Source organism: Myodes glareolus, chromosome 4 (assembly GCF_982192425.1).
Source record: "Myodes glareolus chromosome 4, mMyoGla1.1, whole genome shotgun sequence".
Lineage (NCBI taxonomy): Eukaryota > Metazoa > Chordata > Mammalia > Rodentia > Cricetidae > Myodes > Myodes glareolus.
In genome coordinates this window covers 82,626,317-82,652,513 of record NC_142029.1, presented here as the reverse complement: position 1 = coordinate 82,652,513, position 26,197 = coordinate 82,626,317, and the positions used below count along the sequence as shown (strand labels likewise).

General features: G+C 42.4%; 1 protein-coding gene across 1 annotated transcript; it reads left to right on the top strand.

Moving 5' to 3' along the window:
- The first annotated feature begins 1,208 nt into the window (after positions 1–1,208).
- On the top strand, positions 1,209–25,090 carry Rab39a (RAB39A, member RAS oncogene family). Its single transcript, XM_048417168.3, has 2 exons — positions 1,209–1,547; positions 19,171–25,090. Exons 1-2 carry the CDS (start codon positions 1,321–1,323, stop codon positions 19,595–19,597), a joined length of 654 nt encoding a protein of 217 aa, XP_048273125.1. The 5' UTR covers positions 1,209–1,320; the 3' UTR covers positions 19,598–25,090.
- The last annotated feature ends 1,107 nt before the right edge of the window (positions 25,091–26,197 follow it).

The window sequence follows — 26,197 nt, the reverse complement described above, 5'->3', positions numbered from 1 at the left end:
GCTTCTAAATAGGAGTTTCCTTTCTCTCTCTTTCTCTCTCTCTGTTGGTCTTTCGAGATGGGATTTCTCTGTAGCTTTGGAGCCTATCCTGGAACTAACTCTTGTAGACCAGACTGGTCTCGAGCTCAGAGATCCGCCTGCCTCTGCCTCCTGAGTGCTGGAATTAAAGGCGTGCACCACAACCCCCCGGCTTCGTGCTGGAATTATAACTGCAGGCCACCACGCCTGGTTTACATGGAGCTATATCCAGGGTGTCAGATGGCTAAACAACTCTACCAACTGAGCTACATCCTCAAGGCAAGGAGAGAACTTTTAAATTAGCTATCATTAAATTTGAGGGAAGGGATGAGAGCATGATAAGATATCACCTAAATTTAAGTTCTACTTCGTTTAGTAGCTCATTGGCCATATGCAAGCGGAGAGAAGCTGTCAACCGGGAATACTGATGACTTGAACGCGTTTCTCAACGTTTCAACTTTTTCCCCCCAGGCTGGAAGTCCCCTCAGGGCTAGAACTGGGACGTTTCTCTTACTTGTCTAATCCTGAAAACGCTGTGGCAAAAAGCAACAGGCAGTCCTTAACAGAAACAATCAGAGCTAGTTCTGCAAATCCGTTTCCTTCAGCAGAAAGCCGCCAGCTGGACTATTCCGAAAAACACGGACATCACGAATCCACACACAGAAACACATTAGCGCCTGGAGGACTTCCGAGATCAGAGTCCTAATATGAGGAACCCACCAAGACGCGTGAGAGAAAATGACTCTCACTTCCCGTTGGCTGAACTCTCTTGGAGTTTAACCCTCTAATACATTTTCATTGGTTGTTTTTGCTGTCACGTCTTTTCACTTCCTGATCCGCTTCCAGCAACTGCAGGACTAAAGTGCTGGACTGAGTCTGGGGTCTGCCATATCCCCTCCTTCCCCCCACCCCCCCATCCTAGGCAGAGGCTCTCGCCACGCCCCCCAGCCCAGACCCCCGCCCCCAGAAAGTCAGTTCCCTCCCCTTATGGTTGGGGCCCCGCCCTCAGCCCAAGACACCGCCTCTGGAAATTAGATCCCCGCTCCCAGCCCATGATCACACCCCTTACCTGCGATCCTGCCCTGACTTGTAGCCCCGCCCTCATCCTCAAGCCCCGCCTCAGGCAGTACAGGTCCACGCCCCCTGCCCGCGGTCCCGCCCCTCCCTCCCCAGAGGGCGGCGACCAGGCGGCGGCCGCAGCCGCAAGAAGATGCTGGAAGCGGGCGGGCGCGCACCGCGGAGGTGCTGAAGGGACAGTTCCCGCGGCAGAACTTGCCCCTGAGCGCTCGGGGCACCAAAGCGATGGAGACTATCTGGATCTACCAGTTCCGCCTCATCGTGATCGGGGACTCCACGGTGGGCAAGTCGTGCCTCCTGCACCGCTTCACCCAGGGCCGCTTCCCAGGGCTTCGCTCCCCCGCCTGCGACCCCACGGTTGGCGTCGACTTCTTCTCGCGCCTACTGGAAATTGAGCCCGGCAAAAGGATCAAGCTGCAGCTCTGGGACACGGCGGGGCAGGAGCGCTTCAGGTAGGGAGTCACCCGCTACGAGCTCTCGAAAGTGCTAGCGCTCGCTGCTCGCTTCCCCTTCGCCCCTCCCCTTCCAGGGGCTACTTCCTCCTCCGCAGTTTCTTCTTTCTTTAGCGCGGATTCCTGCGCCCCCTTTCTGTCTCCTTTCCCGTCCTAACCAGGGTCGCCTGGTCTTCCCCAGCTCTGTCTGCTCCTCTGGCATCTGGGTTCCTTTGGCTCCACCGCTGGCTTCTCCCCAAACTCGACTTCGCACGTACGCCCTGACTCAACGACCTTCCTCCTAACGTCCCCTTTTCAGCTTTGGCCAAGCCTCTTAAGAGGCGGTAGAAATGCCTAGTGGGGTTCCCTGATCTGTGAAAAATCTTTAGTTCTCAGCAAGCAGAACTCCAGCCGGGGTTATGGTCTGGGCTCCATTGGAACGGTTCACAGCGAGATGCATGCGGTTAATTGATTTGAAAAGCACCAAATGTGGTCATCAGAAAATATTGGGCCATGACCCTAGGGAGTAGGTCCTGGAGAACAACTAAATGAAACGTCGGAGTCACCGACACAACTGAGGGTGTGTGTTTGTGTTTAAAGGGTGGAGTTGCCTTTAAAAGTTTGTCATCTTTAGTGGAAAACGTAATATTGAGGTTTGTCTGCAACTTTCCCTTTATTTTATTGATTCGTACTTAACGTTCTGGAGTGATAACAAGAGAAAATTCTTTTCTAAATGGAGAAAAAGGCTCTCAAGTAAATAGTCTCATTCTAAATGTCCACTGGGGAACCTGAGAGATTGTACAAAGACGACTGACGTTACAGAAAGGAGAACCAAGACTGAATTCCTTGGATACTTGAGATCAAATCATATCTAAAGCCTATTTCCAGTTATTTTGGATCGAACAGTACCTTTAGTAAGGAAGCTGGTAATGTACTGTTTTATTTCTTTAAAATCACGTGATCAATCGTAACTCTCCTACCTAGGCAAATCTCTCAGCGAGTGCTCTGCTTGCGAACTAAAGAACTCCATTTAGGAACTTCCAAACATGGCTCCCCCTCGCTCCCAACCAGCATCCATTCCGAATGAGTGCAGCCTACATCTGTAGAATGGTCAACACTGAAATCTTGGCTTTCATTTCTGGGTCCGACACTAATTCGTAGAGATAATAAGGGAACTGCCTTGCTTGCTTGTACATTAGTTTTCTTACTTTTGTGTGTGAAGTAGAGAAATGGTAAGGCCAGCTTTCAGAGGTGTTAAAGGGCATCAGTTTTGTTTAGAATTCCATGAAGACGTTTTTGTTCCCTTTTCAATCAGCCTCCTTTGATTGAAGCAGTTTTTAAAACTTGTGCCTCATCTGTAAAATGAAGATATCGTCATGATTTCTAAGATTTCTTCCGGTTCAACCACTCTTGAGATCAGTTACCGATTCTTCCATTTGTGGTCTTAGGTTGAACTTTGAGTTATTTTGGAGGAAAAAAAAGCATTTACTTAGAGTGCTTGCTCTGCCCTTTAAAGGTAGTAAAATCTTTCTGTGTCTATTTACTTAAAAGTAATTCCTCGACCTATTGACAGGAAAATAAAGGATAATTAACCTTTGCTAGCTGACGGTTTTGCAATGCCTTTGAGAAAAATGTAAATAGCAATTCATTTTATATATACATTATTTAAACAACCCAGTAACTACCCCATAGTAATGCAAGGACAGTTAGAGAATGTTTACAATGAGTCATACTTTTCTGTTTTGTTTGGCCCTTTACCAATGATATATTCATAAATACATACATATTTCAGCAGCTACCTATAATGCTTGCCTTTCTAGCATATAGCAGAATGCTTCACCATAAAACTGCATTCAAAACAGTTGCTGTTAAACCATCCCGCATCTTCTAGAAAATAGAGATATTTGTTTTGAATCATGGGTCTCCTGGCTCATTTTATTACATTCAAGTGTGCTTGGAGATATATGCCTGTCATTATAATCATACCCTGAGGAATTTGTGGGAAATATTATATTAGGAGGTTTATTGGTGATTAGACATAAAGGAAAAAAGAAACTTAACTTAGAGAGCTCATGATGTAGTTTGAAAGCATAAACAAATATATTACAGAACAATGAAATGACCAGCTGGGAATTATCACGACTAGTTCTCCTTTCAGTATTTAAGTTAACATTCTAGTGGATTTTAACTACTTGCAAAACAAAAAGGGACAAGATGAGCTGGGCATGGTGACACTTGCCTGTCATTCAAAGATTGAACCAGGAGGATCTTGTATAGTCATACCAGACTCCACAGCCAGACTTGTCTTAAAGGGAACAGCACAGGGCACGGTGGTACAAGCCTTTATGGGAAGTAGAGGTAAACAAGTCTCTGAGTTCTAGGCCAGTCTCATCTACATAGAGAGTTGTGGGCCAACCAAGTGCTACATAGTGAGACATTGTCAAAAAAATAAAAGAATGAAATCAGGGAATGTTGATTTGGTTTATGCAATACTTAGGATTCCATGAAGAGCCTTAATTCAATAAGAAAGGGCCACCATGTGGCTAGGAAGTGGGGAAGGGGAGTCTGGCATTGTGAATGGTTAGAGAAGAACTAGAAATCACCACTTTCATAGCTCAGTAAAAACTACAAAAAAGGGAAATGTCACTTTTTATAACTTTTAATTATAGTGGGGAAGTTTAGCAGTAAAAGAAATAAAAAGAATGCTTAGTGCAGTGTCTGAGAACATATATGTATGTATGTATGTGTATATATATATATGGGAATTCCCTAGATAGACAAGGCTGGCCTTGAATGCAGAGGGCCAGTTGCCTCTGCTTCTCGTGGGCTGGGCTGGGACTGAAGGTGCGCACCACCAACCAGGGGCCATACAGAGTTAGTAAGTTTATAGGAAGAGTTAAAAATATGAAAGGTGTTAAGTTAAAGAATATAAATTTTGATTTTTTTCCATAAAATACATTTATGTACTATAAAGTGCTCTGGTCTGTCCTCTTGTGTTCACATTACCAGTTTCATCCAGCTCCACCAGTGTAATTGGTGTTGGGATTTCTAAAAGGAAGGGTTTATAGCGTAAAGTTATTGGGTCATTGGATACATCATCCTTGGGAGGGAGGGATCCAAGTAATTTCTCATGGAGGGTCTGCAAGATGGCTCTGTGGGTAAAGGAATGTGTTGCCAAACCTTTGATTTGGGATTGATTCCTGGGATCCACGTGGTATAAAGAGAACAATGACTCTGACCTCTAAGTGTGTACTATGGTGTGCCCCCACCCATAAATAAATTCACAAAATAAAATTTTAAAGAAAAATTTAACATAGAGAATTTTGAAAAGTAATTTCTCATGGAACCCCAGTTAGTTTCATAAAAGTAAGTTCTTACAAAAGAATGAGCCCAACCCCTCCCACCCTTCTGGGACCTTGTCTGGCTGTAGGATGTCTTCCTCTCAAGCATGCTGCCACCAGGAGGTCACCTACCAGTTAAGGGAAGCCCACCAAACCTAGTGTCCTGCTGTTTGAACTGTCAGCTCCCAAAACCAAGCTTGATGAACTCTTTCCTTTATTCTGTATCCAGCCTCAGGTATTTTGTTATAGTAGCAGAATGTGGTCTGGTGTATACACTGGGAAAGCATAGCAGCAACACTGAACACACACATACCATGAAACATCCAGATTTCAAACCAAATTTGGCCATTTTTTTTCATATTGTCTGACCTTTGGAGTACTACAATTATAGCCACTAATTATTTTGTTTTGTTTTTCGAGACAGGGTTTCTCTGTAGCTTTGGAGCCTGTCCTGGAACTAGCTCTTGTAGACCAGGCTGACCTTGAACTCACAGAGTTCTGCCTGCCTCTGCCTCCCGAGTGCTGGGATTAAAGGCATGCACCACCACCACCCGGTTATAGCACTAATTATAATGCTCAGAGAATAAAGCCTTCTTCCCCCAGTGCCCTCAAGGTGAGCTCTGTAGAACGTTCGTCCCTTATGATATTTTCAAAACATAATTTGTGTAGTCACATGTGTTTAGAAATCTCCAAAGCCTTTAAGAAGCCAGGCATGATGGTGTATGCCTATGATCTAAACACCTGGAAGCAGAGGCAAAATTGTAAATTTGAAGCCAGTGTGGGCTACATATTAAGACTTTGTCTCAAACTACCAAGGACTAAAGCTGTAGTTCAGTGGCAGAGTCCTTGTTTACTGTTCCCAAGGCAGCCCCAGCACCAGAGGAAGAAAGCTGCTAAGAAATAGAGCAGCAAAGAAATGTGTTTAACTTTGATTAAATTAACAGATTTACTTGGGCTATTTCCAAAATACCCAATTAGGTATAACTGATGTGCAAGGAGTAAGCTTTGGGAAAGGCTCCTTTGATAAGTTGCTTTCATCTTTCTCAGATTTGAAGCAATAGCAGACTCATATAAATGAGTTAGCTGGCTAATTAACTTAGCAAAAGGCTGTTAGCTGTAAGGATGATGGTTAGTTAACTCCAGGGCTCCTATCTCTCTCAGTGCTGAGGTTACAGGTGCACATTGCCACACCTGACTTTTTTACGTGGGTGCTGGAGACCCAAATTCAGCTCCTCATTCTTGCAAAGCAAGCACTTTACCTACTGAGCAATTTTCCTACACTCCTTTTCTGATTCTTTAGCCCCTCCCAATGCATCCCTTTCTACAGGATTTAGTGTGATATGGAGTTATGTAGGTGCTTGCCTCAGATACACAGAGTATAGTAAGAGACCCAAACTGAAACCAAGTGAGATCAAGAGAGAATGCTACAAAGGGGAGTTAGGTGGTTCCTAAGAACCTCCCTAGTTGGGGGAAAAAAAGGCATCATGAAGAAAGATTTTAGATTCCCAAATTCTCAAATTATAGGTATTGCCCACCACTTTTCCTTGAAATAGTATTCAATGTAACAGAAAGTCTTTTCTTTTTTATTAAACTAAATTTATATATTTTTATTGAGAAATGGTTTTGTGAAATCCAGGCTGGCCCAAACTCACTTTGTAATTATTCCCTTAAAACTGAATTCCTTGGGAGTGTAGAGATGGCTCAGAGGTTAAGAGCACCGACTGCTCTTCCAGAGGTACTAAATTCAATTCCCAGCAACATGGTGGCTCACAACCATCTATATGAGACCTGGTGTTCTCTTCTGTCATGCAGACAGAGCACTGTATACATAATAAATAAATATTTAAAGAAAAAAAACCTGAACTCCTGATCCTCCTGTCGTAACTTCTCAAATGCCAATTTTGTTTGTTTGTTTTTGTTTTTCAAGACAGGCTTTCTCTGTGAAACAGTCCTGGCTTTCCTGGAACTTACTCTGTAAACCAGGCTGGCCTCGAACTCACAGATCACCTGCCTCCTGAGTGCAGGAATTAAAGGGTTGTGCTACCACTGCCCGGCTTCAAACGCCATTTTCTAAGTCACATAATTAATGTATAGAGAGTCTTTTACTTGCCCAAGATCTTGTAGCTTATGACTGGTTTTCTCAAGAACTCAGTTCTTGCTGGGCCATGCTAACACATACGTTTAATCCCAGCACTTGAGAGGCAGAGGCAGGTGAATCTCTGTGAGTTTGAGGCCAGCCTGGTCTACAGAGTGAGTTGCAAGCCAGCCAGAGCTACATAGAGAAACCTGTCTCAAAAAAACAAAAACAAAACAAACAAAACCCCTCAGTTCTCTTTCTCTCAATTTATTTATTCATTATGTATACAGTGTTCCGCCTGCATGTATGCCTGCAGACCAGAAGAGGGCACCAGATTTCATTATAAATGGTTGTGAGCTACCATGTGACTGCTGGGAATTAAACTCAGGACCTCTGGAAGAGCAGCCACTGCTCTTAACCACTGAGTCATCGATCTCTCTAGCCCTGGTTTTATTTATTTTTATTCCATGTGTATATATGCCCAGTGTACCATATGTATGTACCCGTGGAGACCAGAAGAGGGCGTCAGATGCCCTGGGACGGGAGTTAGAGGTGGAACTGAGCCACCATGTGGGTGCTTAGAATTGATCATGAGTGCTCTGGAAGAGAAGCCAGTGTTCTTTACCTCTGAGCCACTCCCAGCATCCCCAGGTCTCTCCGCATTGTGTTTAGTGCTCTTTCAGTGCCAGACTTCTTGTTATGGTTGAAGCAAACTGCAATGTCACGCACAATTTCTATCCTGGAAAGTCTTCGTTTCCAAACAACACCAAACCCATCCCTGTGGACCCAAACTCATATCCATCCAAACCACTATTTTACTTGCTGCTCTAGGCAGGAAACAAAGGGGGAAATTGCTTTACGTAGTGGTTGCAATACCAAAATGACAACACCTATCTGTGGCACCGGTGAGTGACAGCCTTCCTTTCTGGGCAGCCCTTGCTGACCGCACTCTACACGTACTAACAGTGAGCCCTTACACCGAAGTGGGAGTCAGTTCTCTCCTTACACCGTGTGGGTCCCAAGGACTGAGCTCAAGTCATCAGGGTTTGATGGCAAGTTCCTCTACCTGCTGAGCCATCTTACTGGCTACCCTGACTCTGCAGTGTTCTGTTTGTTTAGATAAGGAGAGGTCTTGGAGAACACATCTGGGCATGGTCCTTAAAGTTTCACAAGTACTATGAAAGACTTTTCGGTCCTTATATGCTGTCTTCCTCTGCCCCAACCCCGAGAAGGCATGATGACGTACTTGTGGAAAATCCCCATTAGTTCCATTGATTTCCAAACGAAAACAGTAGTTTTAGAAGCAGGCTGAAATAATGAAAGGATAAATAGTGAGTGTAATAAGTTTCAGGACATGAAATCACATGAAACAAAGAGTACAGAAAAATATGCAGGCTTTCTCAGACCACCAGCTCCCAAATCGTTAGTTATGGACACTCAGCCTCACCTATGCTCGTCATGACATAGAGACTTGTTATTAGTTATGGACGCTCAGCCTCACCTATGCTCGTCCCACTAGCTCTTATAACTTCATTTAACCCGTTTCTCCTCATCTACATTTTGCCTCAGGGCTTTTTCCCTTTTTTTTTTTTTCTCATTTTGCCTGTCGTGGTGCTCTTTCTACTTCTTGCATATTTGACTAGCTGGCCCCACATGTCTCCCTCTCTTTTCTTCTCTTCAGCTTAGATTCCTTCTCCTCTTTATTCTCTCTGCACACCAGCCCAGCCTATCCTTCTACTGTCTAGCTATTGGCCATTCAGCTTTTTATTAGACCAATCAGGTGCCTTAGGCAGGTAAGGTAGAACAGCAACACATCTTCATATCATTAAACAAATGCAGCATAAACAAATGTAACACACCTTTGCATAGTTAAAGTGATATTCCACAACAGAGAAACACATGAGAGTAGACTACAGACACAGAAATGATAGGAGAACTCTAAACCAAAAATGTTTATTCTTTGCTTATACTGGGTAGTATTTAATTATCTCTGATTGGTCCCTTTTATTATGTGAAAAGTCAAGTGATATTGAGAAGCTGTACATTACTCTCTGCAGAAGATACCAGAAAGCACCGGAATAGGGCCTAGTAGATGGCTCAGTGAGGAAAGAGCTTGCTGTTCAAACTTGAGGACCTGAGTTCAGATCCCAGGACTCATGTAAAATGGCATGTATCTGTTTGTGCAGGGCCTTAGTACATCGCCGAGGGTGACTTTGAACTCATGATCCTCCTGCCTCAGTCTCTCAGTCTTGGGATTACAGCTCTGTGGATCTTGTTTTGTAATAGGGGCAGGGAGCGGGATATACTCAAATAAGCTGAAAATGATATAGAATGTCAGAATGTATTAATTGCTTTGGAGAATAAGAACAACAATGGCAAGTACAGCATTGGGGATAGCGAGAAGCCCTGTCAGCACTGAAGATGTGTCATGAAAGGGAGATAAAGGATGCCCACAGGGGAGTTACGTGTTCAAAGGAAAAACGGGCTCCAGTAGTTCCTTGTCAGTATTCCTTGGAGTCTCTGTAACCACAGCCTGTTTTTTTTTTTAAATAGGAAGATGCTGGAACTATTAATGTTTGGGTGAAGAAAGACTATCCTAAGTTCACGGTATGAGAATCCTTGGTAAGGGAGGGACTGAGTTCTAATAAAATGAGAGGGGAGACTTTTGCAGTAAGTTCCTGAAGTCATCCTAAAGGCTAGCATCACAAGGCAGAAGCCAGTGAGTGAAGCGGTAACACAATATCTACTCCCACAAGGGCCATCAGAATGTCCAGCCCTGGCTGCAGGAGAGGCTAATGCATTTGTGGGCTACTAGCTGCCAACAGTCTTCAGCATCAAAGCACTTCTGTCTTCTAAATACCTATTTTACAGTTGGCAACACCATAGGAAGGTATTTCCAGGTGGAGCATCTAATTCATTTAACCTCATCCAGCAAGTGCCCAGTGTTTTTAAGAGTCTGATGCCTATCCAGCAAAGTTCATGATGACATGCAAGCACTCTATAACCTTAACACTTACATTTAAATATTTTGATATGTCACCGCTATAAATCTTGAGCACACCAGGGCTTATGGAGTGTTGTCCTCCATTTAGTAATAGCATCTTGTTTTCAGTGTCTGCCAGAAAACTAAGTAGTTGCGTGAGATATCATGTATATTTTTTTAGAACCTCGATAATTGTTTTATGCCAAATTCCCCCCAGCAGTTTGCTCCCAGTTCGTTACATTAATCATACATTAAGCAAGTCTTTGTAAATGTCGGTGAGTTCTGAGGCTGCCAGCAATAATCACTCATGTATATGTTATCTCTGGGCAAGGAGGGGGAAGAAAACTCAACAGCTAAAACCTCTTATGTAGCCATGCTGGGCATGGTAGCAAACACCTATAACCCCGGCACTCAGAAGGCTAAGGCTAATTATGAGTTTGAGGCCAGGCTGGGCTACACAGGGAGGTCTTGGAAAGAGACAAAGAGATAATACATGACTCCACTATTAAAGCATTTAACTTGTCAAACCTAAAGAAGCAGGAAATAGAACGATGGTCACCAGAGATCTAGATTTGGATACCTGGAGGTCTGAGCAACATTGTCCTTAAAATTAACAGTACTGTACCATATGCTTTAAAATTATAGAGGTGTGATGACTTGAATCTTGATGTCACCCATAGCTTGTATGAAAGGGATTTGGTTGCCAGGCTTGGGAGAAGTAACTGAATCCTGACCTAACTGATGATAGATTAGTCCCCAATGGTGTCACAATCTGATAGCAATGTGAAGAGCTGAAGCGTGGTCAGGAGAAATGTCACTGAAAAATACGTCTTGTCCCTGGAATGTGTGTGTTCTTCCTTGCCCTCCACGCCCCTCTGCCTATCGCTTTGCTCTCCCTCCTATCCTTGCAGCCCTCTCCTTCCCTCCTCTCCCTCTCCTCACCGGCCCCAGCCCTACCACCTTGAGGTGAGCACTTCTGCTCACACACCCTACTGCCATGCTGCCTCTAAAACCATGAGCAAAAGTAAATCTTTTTCCCGTTTAAATTGCTTTTCACAGGTGTTTGTCATAGTGACATGTAGTCTGATTGACTCACATGGAGGAGGATCTCCCATTGGTTTTCATTTCTCTGTAATTTATTAGATTTATTTACTGGTAATACAAACAAAATTGTACATGTTTATAGGGGTGCCATGACATCTTTATATACATATTTATTGTCTAGTGTTTAAATATGACTGCATTAATTTACCTCAGACAACATTTTTTGTTTTAGTTTGCTTGTTTTGTTTTCAAGACAGGGTTTGTCTATGTAACAGCCCTAGCTGTCCTGGAACTCGCTCTTGTAGACCAGGTTGGCTTCGAACTTCCAGAGGTTTGCCTGCCTCTGCCTCCTGAGTGCTGGGATTAAAGGCGTGCGCTGCCACCACCACCTGGTCTCTGAGATAACATTTTATGTAAAAACATACAAACTCTTTTCCTTAGGCTTTAAAAAAATATACAATACATCATCATCAGTGGCTATATATATATTGATTTTTGAGACAGGGTTTCTCTGTAGTTTTTGGTGCCTGTCCTGAAACTAGCTCTTGTAGACCAGGCTGGCCACGAACTCACAGAGATCTGCCTGCTTCTGCCTCCCAAGTGCTGGCATTAAAGGCGTGTGCCACTACCGCCTGGCCCTTTTTTTTTTTTAACTGAACCTTTGCCTTGTAAAGCCATGTTGGAAGTTATGAAGGATTTGTGATCTTGATTTCTATCATTTTTCCTAGACAACGTCTGTGCAAATTTCCTCGATCAGCTATGTCCTGGGTGCCCCAGATAAAATCATCTTGATGCTCTTCATAAAAAGTGAAATTTGCTCAGCTCTGTCTTGAGGCTGTCTTGATAGGCTAAGATAGTCCCCATGCTGGAGAACCAAGTTTAGAAGAAGCAGTAGATCCCATGAGCTCTGAGCAGCCAGAACCGCAGGAAGCCTGTAGTCCTCACATGACAGGGCTGCTCTTTTTCCACATGTTCACCTACTATCATAGAAGCTCCAAGGAGCCAGTTGGAAGCCTGGATGAATTCACTAGAAGCATTACAGTGTTCTCTAGTGGAAACATCCCTCCTCTGACTGCAAAAACTTCTTCATCAGCACAATAGAAAGGGATTAAAGGTATCCAAAATATCAGGAGCCAAACATGGTGACTCATAACCCCAGTTCTTGGGAGGACATGGCAGAAGAATTACCTAGAGTTCAAGGCCTAGTGGGCTACAGCATGAGTCACTAGCAGAAAATGGAAAAGACATTTGAAAATAAAATAAGATTTAGTGACTCATTAAATGCAATTGAGAAAGGTTTCATCACCCAACCTTCACCCCTCGCTTCCCATGGAACAACTGTGACTCAGAGAAAACACCCCCTCCTCCCGCACTAGTTTAGGATGCATGCATCCTGAAGGATTGTGTCAAAGCCTTGCAAGGTGACCTCTCCTGGATGTCACATGTCTAAATCCTCATGAGTCATCCACAGTTGTATAGGACCAGCTGCCTTTCGATCATAGTGGCAAGCTCTTGGATTCCTGTGGTTGACATCAGCCCACATCCCATCTTCACTGTGATTAACTGAATACTTTACGTCCCATCTTCACTGTGATTAGCTGAATACTTTAATCAGTTCCATACATATAATACCACAGCAAGGAATGAGGCATTCTATGATTTTGTGGATGATCACTAAGACGTCCGCATTCCAGAGTGAATCCTTTACAGTGAGAGCATCCGTTTCTCACATCAGCAGTTACTGGAGATGTGGGTAGCAAAGAGTGACTGTCCAAGTCAACCTGGGTAAGAGGAAGACCCTTGAGTCTTGGCATAGCTCCCATGACCACTTCACATTCAAACTTGAGTGGGCATCTTTACTGATAATGACAGAACAGGACATTTTGTTTTGCAGATTATCAAGAACTCCTAGCCGGGCTTTTATCCCAGCACTTGGGAGGCAGAGGCAGGTGGATCTCTGAGAGTTCGAGGCCAGCCTGGTCTACAAGAGCTAGTTCCAGGACAGGCTCCAAAGCTACAGAGAAACCCTGTCTCAAAAAAAACAAAAAACAAAAAACAAAAAGCAAAAAAAAAAAACAAACAAACAAACAAAAAAAAGAATTCCTGTACGGAGGAGCCTTTGATAGGCTTTCATATAAGCTACAATAGTGCATTACTGTTTATTACATACTCATCAACATGGCCCTCAAACCTCTTTCTCAACATGATGTGCTAATGAACTGTGGATCTTGAACCACAGGAATCCTCTAGGACAAGTGGACAGTGAGTCGTACCACTAGCTTTCCAAATGGGAGAGTTTCCCTTTTCTACTTAGCTTTAAGTTCCCCAAAGAGTGGAGCTGACTGGTGCTAGCTTGATCTCTCTCTCCCTACCCGCCCCTGTGTGTGTGTGTGTGGGGGTGGTGGTGGTGGTGGTGGTGGTGACGACAAAATCCAAGTCTGGTGCATCAAAGAATACCCTCATAGTGAGCATTCAAGTCGCACAGGCATTTTGGATTCTAAAGATGGGCATTTAGTCTCTTTCAAAGCCAGACTATGAGCAGGAACTATTTTTCAAAAGTGTAGCAGCCTCTGATGGAGAGCATGCCTCTGCTCCAAAATGTCACTGCTGTAATTGTCCATCGGAGCCTTGTCTAGGCTTAATTGAACATCTCGGTCTTCTGTGTACACTTGAGGCTGGAACCATTAGATTTGATGGCCTAAGTGGGCAAGTTGTATGTGTTACAGTACAGAGCAGTGATTCACACCCTCCCTAATGCTGCAACACAGTTAGTTTCTCATTTCATGGTGACTCCCAACCATAAGATTATTATCGTTGCTAATCTTTATAGCTGTAATTTCGCTACTGTTCTGAATTGTAATGTAAATATCTGTGTTTTCAGATGGACTCAGGCAACCCCTGTGAAAAGGTCATTTGACACCCCCTCCCAAAGGGGTCTCAGAGTCATTGGTATAGACCAATCGAAGGTACTCCTCCTTTAGTCCTGTGAAAGCTGGAACCTATGGATCTCACACTAATAGGTCAGAGAAGTACATTATACTATGCAAGTTCCCTCTAAGGTTAGAAATAAACCATGTTTCTTCTTAACAGGGTCATAAAATATATAATAACAAGGTGGTGTACAGTCTGGTAACCTGAGTTTAATCCCGAATCCACATAAAGGTAGGAGAGAACTGAATCCAGAGTCTGCTCAGGCCTCACAGCATGCTGTAACTAGCCCACACACATACGTCATACATATACAATAATAATGATGGCAATTATTGACAATTTTTTGAGATAGGATCTTGCTATGTTTGCCTGGCTGGCGCTGGACTCACAGATATCTGCCTGCCTGTGCTTGAGTGGTATCCTGGAAGATGCAAGCCACCATGCCCAGATAATTGATTTTAAGGACGCTACGACTCACTTTCTCTGGTTTCATCAACATGTCTCCAGCGTAAAAGCCATTCCTCAAGGATCTTCCCTGAGAGCGCTGGCGACTGTGTGTTAATCAGCCCCTCCAACACTGACGGCAATGCTCCTGTGTGACACGTGAGGTCAGACTACAGAGAGATGAGATGTTAGACAGCATGCCCTGGCTCCACTGTTCTGTCATGTCTCTTGTGTCCTCACCAGCTGTGTTGCGCACTCTGACCTGATCATTCGGTACTGCACACTTGAAAGAGCACTGGGTATTCAGCGGTGAACAAAGCAGACACCGCCCTTCAGACCCCTTAAAGTTAGCAAGCCAGAAGCATGGATACAGAAAGTGGGGACGGGCAGAGGGTACCATGCAAAAGTACCAACGGTTCCTTGGCGCTGTTAAGTGCCCACTTGGGATTGGTTATAATTAATTCATAGCAGCTTCAACTGATGTACCCTGAACCATCTCCTCAGCCCAGATTTGCAGCTAGAATTATTTCACATTCATTCATTAGCAGGCCTAGGATAAGTACATGCCAAAGGACAGCCTGTAGGAGTAAGTTCTTCCCTTCTACTATGTGGGTCCTGAGACAGAACTCAGGCCATCAGGCATTGCAGCCAGCACTTCCGCACATCGAGCCATCTCACTGGGCCCCAAATCTGGAAAACAGGCGCTGTGGAACAACCTGCCGGAATGGATGCTGCTAACAGCAGAACGACAGGACTAGAGATAAAGGAAGTCAAGTGCTAAAATCCCTAGTCTGTGGAGAATGGCCCAGAGCTGACAGGTGGCCGCAGGCGACTTCAGTCTCAGAGGAGCAGAGGATTTGATTACAGAGGAATTGGAGGGGATAATGGGGGAGGCGTCCTGAGGCCCAGCTAGAGGAGAGGCCTTTGAAAGTGGGTGAGATCTGGTCGCCTTCCAGCAGCAAAAGCTCAGCAGACTTCTTTCGCATGCAATAGCAGTGGGGCTGAGGACATAGCCCAGGGGCACATTTATGGATTAGGATTTGGGTTTAATCCTCAACCCTAAATAATATAAAGAAAAACAAAACCTAGACCTCTTCTTTGGGTTCTGTATCCCTGCCCCTCCTTGCATTCTGGCCAGAAGATAGTCTCACAACTAATATTTCCCTCTTTAACATATAAAATTAAGATTTTTTAAAAAAATATTCAAGTTGTTAGAAAACACTGTTTCCTACAATGTAAGGCATGCTTCTGTATGTGCGTGTGCGTGCGTGCATGTGTGCACACACACACACACACACACACACACACACATATATATATATATATATACACGCAAACATTTCAATGTTGAATTTTCTATTTTAGGTGGTAACTCATTTTTTTAATTTGTAAATGTAAATATTCACTGAAATAATATAACTCTAAATATCTTGGTGATTTAATGAGGTCATAAGGTTAATTTGTTTGTATTACATCCCAGTAATTTTTGAAATATCCTTCCTGTTCTTTTTTTAAACATTTTTTTTTAGATTAGCATCATTTTCCCCTTCCCTTTCTTCTCTCCAAACCCTCCTATGTACCCCCCAACCTTACCCTTTTTTTCTTTTTAGTTTTGTTTTGTTTTGTTTTTCGAGACAGGGTTTCTCTGTAGCTTTGGAGCCTGTCCTGGAACTAGCTCTTGCAGACCAGGCTGGCCTCAAACTCACAGAGATCCGCCTGCCTCTGCCTCCCGATTGCTGGGATTAAAGGTGTGTGCCACCAACGCCCAGCTAGCTACCTGTAATTCTTTGTCTAGGGATAAACTTGAACTTTCCCCCTTCAATGTTAGTATGTCTATTGGTGTCATCCTTGTTCATGCTCTATTATTTTTAATTATGTATACTTGTGTATGCATGTAAGTATGTAAATTTGAATGTAGTTGCCCTAAAAGTGCAGACATCTGACCCCCTGGAACTGGAGTTACAGGCAGTTGTGAGCCAACATGGGTGCTGAAAAACCTAACGGTCCTCAGAGAACAGCACATACTTGTAACCACTGAGCTGTTTCCCAAGGATCCATATCCCAGTAAAATCTCGAAAAACTTGCACTAAGTAATCTTCTCAACATTTAATTTTCTACCACAAAAAGGTTATTTTAAAAAATTACACTGGTGAAGGATAGACGTTGGTGGTACATGCCTTTAATCCTAGCACTTGGGTGGCAGAAGCAGGTGAATCTCTCTCTTTGCGTTCTAGGCCAGCCTGGTCTACAAAGCAAGTTTCAGAACAGCCAAGACTGTTTTACAAAGAAATAAATAAGTTTACACTGGTGAGACCAGGCTCAGCAGGTAAAGGACCTTGTTACAAAGCCTGAGGACCTGAGTTCGCTCTTTTTTTTTTTAAGATCTATTTATTATGTATACAGTGTTCTGTCTGCGCATACACATGCATACCAGAAGAGGGCATCAGATCTCAATATAGATGGTTGTGAGTCACCCCCATGAGTGGTGGAAATTGAACTCAGGACCTCTGGAAGAGCAGCCAATGCTTTTAACCTCTGAGCCAGTTCTCCAGCCCCCTGAGCTCGATCTTATCTTAGCTAAGGCTTTTAGTGCTGTGAAAAGGCATCATGACCACAGCAATAAAGGAAACATTCTTATAAAGGAAAACATTTATTTGAGGGGGTGGCTTACAGTTCAGACTTTCAGCCCATTATCATTCATGGTGGGGAGCATGGCGGTGTGCAGGCAGATATGGCGCTCTACATCTTGATCAGAAGGCAACAGCACAAGACTGTCTCACGGGATATGGCCTGTGCATATATGAGCCCTCAAAGCCGGCCTCCACAGTGACACACTTCCTCCTATGAGAACCTATCAACAAACATACCATACCAACAAAGCCACACCTCCGAACAGTGCCACTCCCTTTGGGGGCCATTTTTTTTTTTCAAACCACCACCAATCCCAAAACCTGCGTGGTGGAAGAAAAAAAAAAACCAAGCCTTGAAAGCTGTCCTCTGAAACCCACATGTGCCATGGTATGCATGTACCCAAATACATATAAATAGATAACATACACATAAAGTAAATAAATAAATAATACAATTACACTGATGGTTAAGTTATAGAGAGCAAGGCCGATTTGGTGCTGATAAAGTTTCGGCCTAACAACATAGGCTTGCTTGGATTATTCTTATGATGACATGGGATACCTGCCTGAATTCATACACATACAGATAGAATAGTGGCAGAACAGTAACAAATTAATTATTCCACAGAATGAAAGAAGATAGCAACACCTTAATTAACTAGATTATTTAAATCCCGCTAAATATGAGGACAATTTTTCTTGTCATCAATGCTTGTACAGCACTGTAGTCCCCAGAAACTGTCACTTGAAGCCTAGCTTGATGGTGCATGCCTACAGTGCTGGGACTCAGGAGGCTGAGCTGGGAAGACAGCTGGGCCACAAAGCAATTCTGGACTTGGGAAACCATGTCTCAAAAATAGAATGATGGAGGAAAGCACAGGAGAAGGGAGGGGAGTCACTTGGGGCTATTTTATGAATTTTGAGGAGCAACAGGGAAGCGAGTGAATAAGAGAGGGGTTACATACGCTCTTCACACTCAGAAAGCAAAGCTGGTGGGTTTTTCTGGCAGTACTAAGTATTGAACCTAGGGCCTCCTGAGTGCTCGAGAAGTCCTGGAAACACCTGCCCTAGCAGCAAAGGCGGGCACAGCGTTGGGCTTTAGGAGTGAGGAGTGTAGTGAACACAAGCGTCTGGGCATCCCACTGCCCCTTCAGAGCGGTCTCTGTACCTTGGTCAAGTAGGTGAGTTTAGTGTGGAGCACTGACAACCTGAACTTGACACTCGGGAGGTCCTTGGCAGTTAGCACTTCCCTTTGCCCTTTTGACTGTCAGCCCTGTTTAGCAAACATTCTGTGATTCCTAGGATTTGCCAGCCAATAGGATGTAAGATACATGTATAAAACATGTTTGACCTTCAGGGAACCATGGATTGAGCCAGAGACACACCTGCATATCCAGGCAGCACATTATAAAAATGGATGAAAATGTAATTGCAGTCTGCTAACTATTAGATGGGATTATTTGAGAAAGGAATCTTTGATTGGGAAGGTTTCTCAGATAATACTTTCCTGGAACTTTTGAAGGATAAATGGGAGTGTGACAGAGAGAAAGGATAGATGGCATTCAGGTGTCTGGCCAGCAAGCCCCAGAGGTCTGCCTATCTCTACCTCCCCAGTGCTAGGATTACAATTTTGAGCCGCCACACCAGGGTTTTTTCCATGAGTTCTACCAAATGTAGGTCTTCATGTCTGCATGGCACGTGCTCGTCCAGGTGGGTTAGCTCTCAGCCCCACCTTGAACTTCTCATCCTCTTACCTTCACCTCCCGTGTGAAGGGATTCTAGGAGTGTGCCACCACGCATGCCATATTTGGTGTGGGGACTGAACTCAGGGCTTCCTGCATGTAGGTACTCTACTACAGAGTTACATCCAGTCCTCTATTAGCTATCTGTTTTTAACCCAATTTTGTAATAACTCTTCTATCAAATACTTAAAACTAAAACCTCATAAGACACTACAAGATGACATGCTGCAAAGGTTCTTATGTGTCTAAGAAATGTGGCTTCAAAGTTCTGTCCATACATGAAATGGGCATATGCGTTAATCTCAGTATATTTCTGTTCACCTAAGATACTTCATATTGGACTTATAAGTTCTATTTAAATAACGTTATTTTCAAATTTGATTTTGGTGTTTTGTTATTCAGAGGAGGAGCAAAGAGCACTGACCTTACACAACCTCTTTTTTATTTTTCAGATCAATAACTCGATCCTATTATCGCAACTCAGTTGGTGGATTTTTAGTATTTGACATTACTAACAGACGGTCTTTTGAACATGTGAAAGATTGGCTGGAAGAGGCGAAAATGCACGTCCAGCCTTTTCATATTATATTTCTCCTGGTGGGACACAAATGTGATTTAGCATCACAACGTCAGGTGTCAAGGGAAGAAGCCGAGCAACTATCAACAGACTGTGGAATGAAATATATAGAAACCTCAGCAAAAGATGCTACAAATGTTGAGGAGTCCTTCACAATCTTGACAAGAGACATATACGAACTTATTAAGAAGGGGGAGATTTGTATTCAGGATGGCTGGGAAGGGGTTAAAAGTGGTTTTGTTCCAAATACCGTGCATTCTTCTGAGGAAGCAGTTAAGCCCAGGAGAGAGTGCTTCTGCTGACTGCAACACGCCAAAGAACTGTCGTATACAGGCCAAGACGCTACTGGATACATGTCAACATTTACAGGAGAACAACGCAAGGAGTGACCATCACAAAATATCCAGACCCACGGTAGCATCGTAAGCTGCTGGCTACAGCGCTCTCTGCTCACCAGCTACACGAACAGAGAGGGTAGTCTTCTGAGTTAGGAGGGAAAGCAGACAGCTTTCTTTCTGAAACCAGTGTCTACAAAATTAGACCCATTCTCACTTTCTTCACATATAGCTGACCTTAGTGTCCAGATGTGTCAGTATTATTCATCTTTCTTGACAACTGAAATTGGATTTTTTTTTGTATACACGAAGTCTGGCTTAAAACAAATGTATGAGGATTATATTCTCCTCAGTTAATTAGTATTAAATATAAAGTGCACCTGAAGGGCCAACGAGATGACTCAGATAAAGAAGCTTGCCACCAAATTTGCAGACCTGAGTCTGATCTCCGGAACCCCTGTGGTGGAAAGAAAGAACCTATTTCACTTGGAGTTGTCCCCTGACCTCAACATGCACTCCGCCATACACGTGCTCACACAAATACACATGAGTGTGTGCAGCAACATACACCAAATAATATGAAAAATGCATAAGGTACATCTTGCAGGCTGGGGCCATAGTTCAGTGGTAGAATGTTTCCTTAGTTTCTGAAAACCTAGATTTAATCCCAGCATCAAAACTGGAGGGGCTGGGGGCAGCGGGCTGTGGTGGTACTTGCCTTTAATCCCAGCACTCAGGAGGCAGAGGCAGGTGGATTTTTGTGAGTTTGAGGCTAGTCTGGTCTACAGAGCAAGTTCCAGGGCCAGCTCCAAAGCTACACAGAGAAACCCTGTTTTGAAAAACCAAAACAAGAACAACAAAAACAAACAAGCAAACAAAAACTGGAGGGGGAAAAGGCAAAGTACTTTTAAGCAGTCTCAGAAGTACTGACTAGGACAAAAATATAAGTTTTCTTTTCAAAGTACCAGATTTGCCATTCTTAGAACATAATAAAATAAATTTTATATTCCTTTTTGTTTCTAGATTTATTGGTCCTGGAATCGTCACTTTTGGCAATATTTGTAAGTCCTCAAAGGAGGTATTTTGAGCAAATATTCACAGGAAACAAAAAGGACCACTCAGTAGCAAATAGTTTGATGCTATAATACACTGTCCAGACTTAGCCAAGGAAAGCAAAAACAAATTTAGTCAAGAAAAAAAAATAGTGACATTTTCAAGAAAAAAAGCAGTTTATTTTGAACTATTGTCAAAATTATCAATATACATACATAATAATTTTTCAAATTTCCAAATTATCTTATTTCCAGTAAAAGTAGACAAGATGTTCTAAACAGGAAAAATGGTGTTAGCCACTTGATTTTAGCATTCACATTTAATTTTCCGACCTCATCAATAGAAGGGAAGATAAACTCAAGTGAATGATGTTCAAGTTCAGTTTTTTAAAACTAGTTTGTTTTTTTTTTTTTCAGAACTTTTCTATACAGCTCAGACCCACTGCCTCAGTCTCTCTCCCAAGTGCTGGGTATGTGTCTTTTTTGGCATGGAGATTGAGACAGGGTTTTAACTCTGGTCGCCCTTGTTGGTGTTGAACTTAATACACAGACTAGGCTGGATTTGAAGTTAGAGATCTGCCTGTTTCTGCCTTTGAGTGCTGAGGTAAAAGGCATGTAGCTTAACCATGCCTAATTTTTAACTCTGATCGAACATTCATGGAAGGGATATTTTGATCACAGTGTTAAATACTTTATAATGTATATATCTGTTTTATGCTATAAATCGCAGAAGGGTATCTAATTACCCAATGAAATTGCCTTTTGAGATTGTAAGTTTCTTATGCTTAAACTATAGTAAGTTTATTTGTTTGAAAACCAAAATGGCATAGTGTAACAAGCCATTTGTTACATTTAGTGTAACAAGCTTAGAACAAAGCTCTAAGCTTGCCTTTACTCTACTAGTTAGTATTAGACCATAAGAATGTCCTACGATCTCTTGACCATCACTCTTCTGGCTTATACAATGAGCTTACTAATTTGAATTTTATGGAATTATTTTGAAAATCAAGCAGATGGTGTTAAAAAGTTTTGAATGCAGAAGGTATTTTACATGTGTGTTGCTGACGCAGCTGCTTCTGGACATATTACATTTACAGTTGATGAGAATATTTCCTTGTGTTCTTTCCTTTTATTTCTATGTGGAGGTACCAGAAGATGGTGTGTGTTTTCATGGACCCAGGGGAGTCCTTGGCTGGCGCTGTCCTCTATCCTTCTACCTTGACCCTCTGATGAATCACTGTTTCTCTAAAGCATAAACAATAGAGATGAAAACTCTTGGAATATTAATCCACTCAAAAAGTTACATCTGAAAATGTTTTAGTGAATCTTTGAAGTGGGCATTTAATTGTATTTTAAAACATTAACACTTGAACATTTTCTAGGTTTGTGTATTTTTAATAGTGCTTGTGAAGAGAGTTTGTTATGTCACCATGAACATTTTGAATATTTATATTGTCAACACTTTTATATCCCCAGGCTGTTTAGTGGGAATGAATTCAAATTGCCTCTCCCCACACGAAGCAGTCTATTTTACTGTTACAATTCTAAGTCTTACATTACAGTTTTCCGTCACATCCAAAGTGGCCTGATCTAAAATGCTGGAGAGCTGACCGGATAAGGTACCTCCTGTACCTGTACTCTACTTGTCAAGTTAAACAACGAAAATTTAAAGTGTGAGTTCATTCTCAGTGGACACCTTTAATAATAGTAATGCTGAATAAAGACCAAGGATAGGATGTGATCTATAGTCAGAATAGAATTAGGAAGCTGGAAGAAGAAATGAGAAGGTGGAACCCAAAAAAGTTGATCCTTGTAGGGCAGAAACATTTATGTGTGTGTGTGTGTGTGTGTGTGTGTGTGTGCGCGCGCATGCATTCATGGTTGAGGAATGTAAAAGGGTAAGTAAAGCTGGGTCCAGTTGCCTTGAGTTTATGGAGGAGGTATTTCCCCACATCCTACCCCTTATAGAGGAGGTATCAACGGTGAGTGATACACTTGGCATGGTCACATACACCTTTAATCCCACTCAGGAGGCAGAGGCAGATGGATCTCTGTGAGTCCTAGGCCAAGCTTGGTCTACAGAGGGAGTTCACAGACAGAGAAACTCTGTCTCAAAAAACCAAACAAACAAACAAACAAACAAACAAACAACAAAAAAAAAGACTGCCGAATGTGTATACCTATAACCTCAAATCTATCCATCCATATATACATATATATAGTACTGTATATATACGTGTATGTATGTATATGTGTGTATATGTATATATAATTGGCCTGTTTCTTATATATTGTTATAGAGGATGTGAATGATAATGCCAAAACAGTCAATATTTGCTCTAGGCAGAAAAGAGTTTGCCCAGGTTTCTTTTTTCTTTAGATTTTCTCTATGTAACAGTCCTGGCTGTCCTGGAGCTCACTTTGTAGACCAGGCTAGGCTTGAACTCACAGAGATCTGCCTGCCTCTGCCTCCCAAGTGCTAGGATTAACAGTGTATACCACCACTACCTGGTTGCTGCCCAGATTTCTTAGAAACCACATATACAACTTTAATCTTAGCACTCAGGAGGCAGTGGTAGGTGGATTTCTGTGAATTTGAGGTCAGCCTAGTCTACAGATCAAGTTCCAGGACAGCTAGAGTTGTGTGGTGAAACCCTGCCTTTAAAAAAAGACATACTTTATTTTATATCATTACTATCTTTATTTACTCTTATTAAAATTTAATACTCTAGATGCTGTAGCTAATTGCCATTAGAATTTTTTTTAAATGAACAAAAATCTACTCAGTGTATAATAAACTTATACCTAATTGAGACTGCTCATCCACAGTGCTAATAATTTCAGAACATGTAATGGCATGATGGTTCATTGTATGTAAACTGAAACAAAATGTCCAAGTGATCAGAATGCTCTTCAAATGTGGTCTTTATGTTCTTGCATCACCACAGGAGCAAGTAAGAGAGAATTTTTAAGCCTGGAAACCTGAGGATTTACGCTTCCAAAAGCATCAAGCAACCAAACACAATCGTGTATTATTATTATTTTTTTTTTGAGACAAGTTTTCTCTGTGTATCTCTGGTTGTCCTGGAACTTGCTTTGTAGGTCAGGCTGGCCTTGAACTCACAGAGATTCTCCTGCTTCTGCCTCCCTGAGTGCTGGGATTAAAGGCGTGCACCAGCACTGCCCAACTACAATTGTGTATTGTTAACACACCTTTATTGAGCTTTACTTCATCGAAAAACTGGATCTAGATTACTAAAATAATTTTAAGAATGATATTGTCTGTTTCTATACTTTTTGGTTCAATGAAGGGCCTAACTTCTGCAATTTCAGAGTGCCCTGTATTTGAACAGTTCCTTAGATCTGATCAAGCAGAAAGAATGAGCTAAAGACTAAAGACCCACTGGAAAGAGTTCGATTGGAAATTCAAAGGAAACATCACTTAGAGCCAGATCCTTTATATTTTAAAATAGTAGTGTAGCAGAGCCAGGGGTGGTGGTACACAGCTGTAATTCAGAGACAGCAGGGTCACTACTACAGAGCAAAATCTCCTATCAGTCAATCAACAGTAGAATAGAAATCCCACAGCTGGACTGAGCAGTGATGGCGCCTGCCTTTAATCCCAGCACTCAGGAGGCAGAGACAGGCGAATCTCTGTGAGTTCGAGGCCAGCCTGGTCTACAGAGCTAATTACAGAACAGGCTCCAAAGCTACACAGAGAAACCCTGTTTTGAAAAATCAAAAAAAAAATCCTCTAGTTGATGAATAGTCATTTATGCTTCAGAGCCTTTCTGAACCTCAAATGTTTCCACCCATCTTCTCCTGGGCAACCAATCTTCACCTGTGAAGTAAGAAACAATCCTCTTGAACCTGAATGATGTGCTGTGTGACTTGATGCTCCTTGATGACACCAGTAACTGAAGCAAGGAGACCTGAGTCATGGGCGGTGGCAGTCTGAATCAGGCACTACTCATTCTAGTTGGTTTGCTGCACACAGTCACACTAAAACATAAAATGAAGAAGTTTTATGAAGACATATCACAAAAGAGTACACGTTGTTAACTCTCCGGGTAGAATTTTTGTGCCTAATAAAGTAGTGCCTAACACATTGTTGTAACTGTGACATCCATGACTACTAATGTAGTTATGGTGTTGAATTATGCCTTCTATATGTGAATTCCACACTTGGAAATTTGTGTTCCATATATTTAATTTTAAGAATACATTCCATGGAAGGATAGATGTTTGCTATCCTAATTTCTTGTTGTTTTTTTTCCCAGAATGACGAGAAAAGTAAAATATGGTATAAACTTGATGTATGTTATTAATGCGACCTGATTTAAAATAGTAAAGATTGTCACGGAAGCCTTCAAAAGTGTGAACTAAAATAAACCTTTCAACAAGTTAATCCCTCAAATGTTTTCTTAGAGACGGAAACTGGAAGCACACCAGGTCACATGCACGTCACCGCCTTTGGACATATTAAGTAGGTTCTCTTCCCATGTTACAACCGGGGTGATTCAGAGAAACAGAATCTATATGATGCTTATTTGTTCTGTTGTGTTTGTTATATAACCAATGAGCCTCACTTCTCCCATGGAGGCTGTGAGGTCGGAAGTCTTCAGGCTGCAGACTCAGAAGACCTGATGCTGCAGCTGGACTGCAAAGCCATCTACCTAGAAACAAACAAGCCAGTGTTGTCAATGAAGTCCAAAGGCAGTCTTCAGGAGACTTCCGCTTTGCTCAGAGACCAGCCTTTCATTCTATTCCCACCCACATTATGAAAACTGATCCATTTACTTAAAGTTCACTAATTTAAGTGTTAACCTCCCCTGCTGGGCATGGGGACACAGGCCTTTAATCCCAGCACTCCGCAGGAAGAGGCAGGCAGATCTATTTGAGTTTGAGACCAGCCTGGTCTACACAGTGAGTTTCAGGATGGGTAGAGCTATATAGAGATCCTGTCTTAAAAAAGAAAAAAAAAACTAATCTCCAAATACACTTGCACAGAAACATCTAGAATGATAATGATCATCGATGTCATGGCTCAACAAAGTTGACACATTAAATTGGCTGCCCCAAAACCTAGAAAAGCAAAGTGTTCTTAGTGACTTGTGAAATCTAAAACAATAGAACTCATAAAAGCAGAGATAAGAATGTTGGTTACCAGAGGCTGGGAATGATAGGAGATGAACAAGTTATTGACTAAAAGATATAATCACTCAATTAGATAAGAGGAATGAACAATAAATACTTACTGAACAACGAATACAATGATGGATATGTGTATTAGGTTGATTCAATAATTCCACATTGTATACATATGTCATTACATCCTTTTGTACCCCATACATGTATACAGTTTACTAATGAAGGGACCAGTATCAGCTCAAGACACCCTCAACACAAAGGTTTATTCACCCTAGAGGCACCAAAGGCAGGAGATGAGAGACTGAGAGACAAAGACAGGTGATGAAGGAGGGAGAAAGGGTGAGGAACAAGGGATATTTGTCCT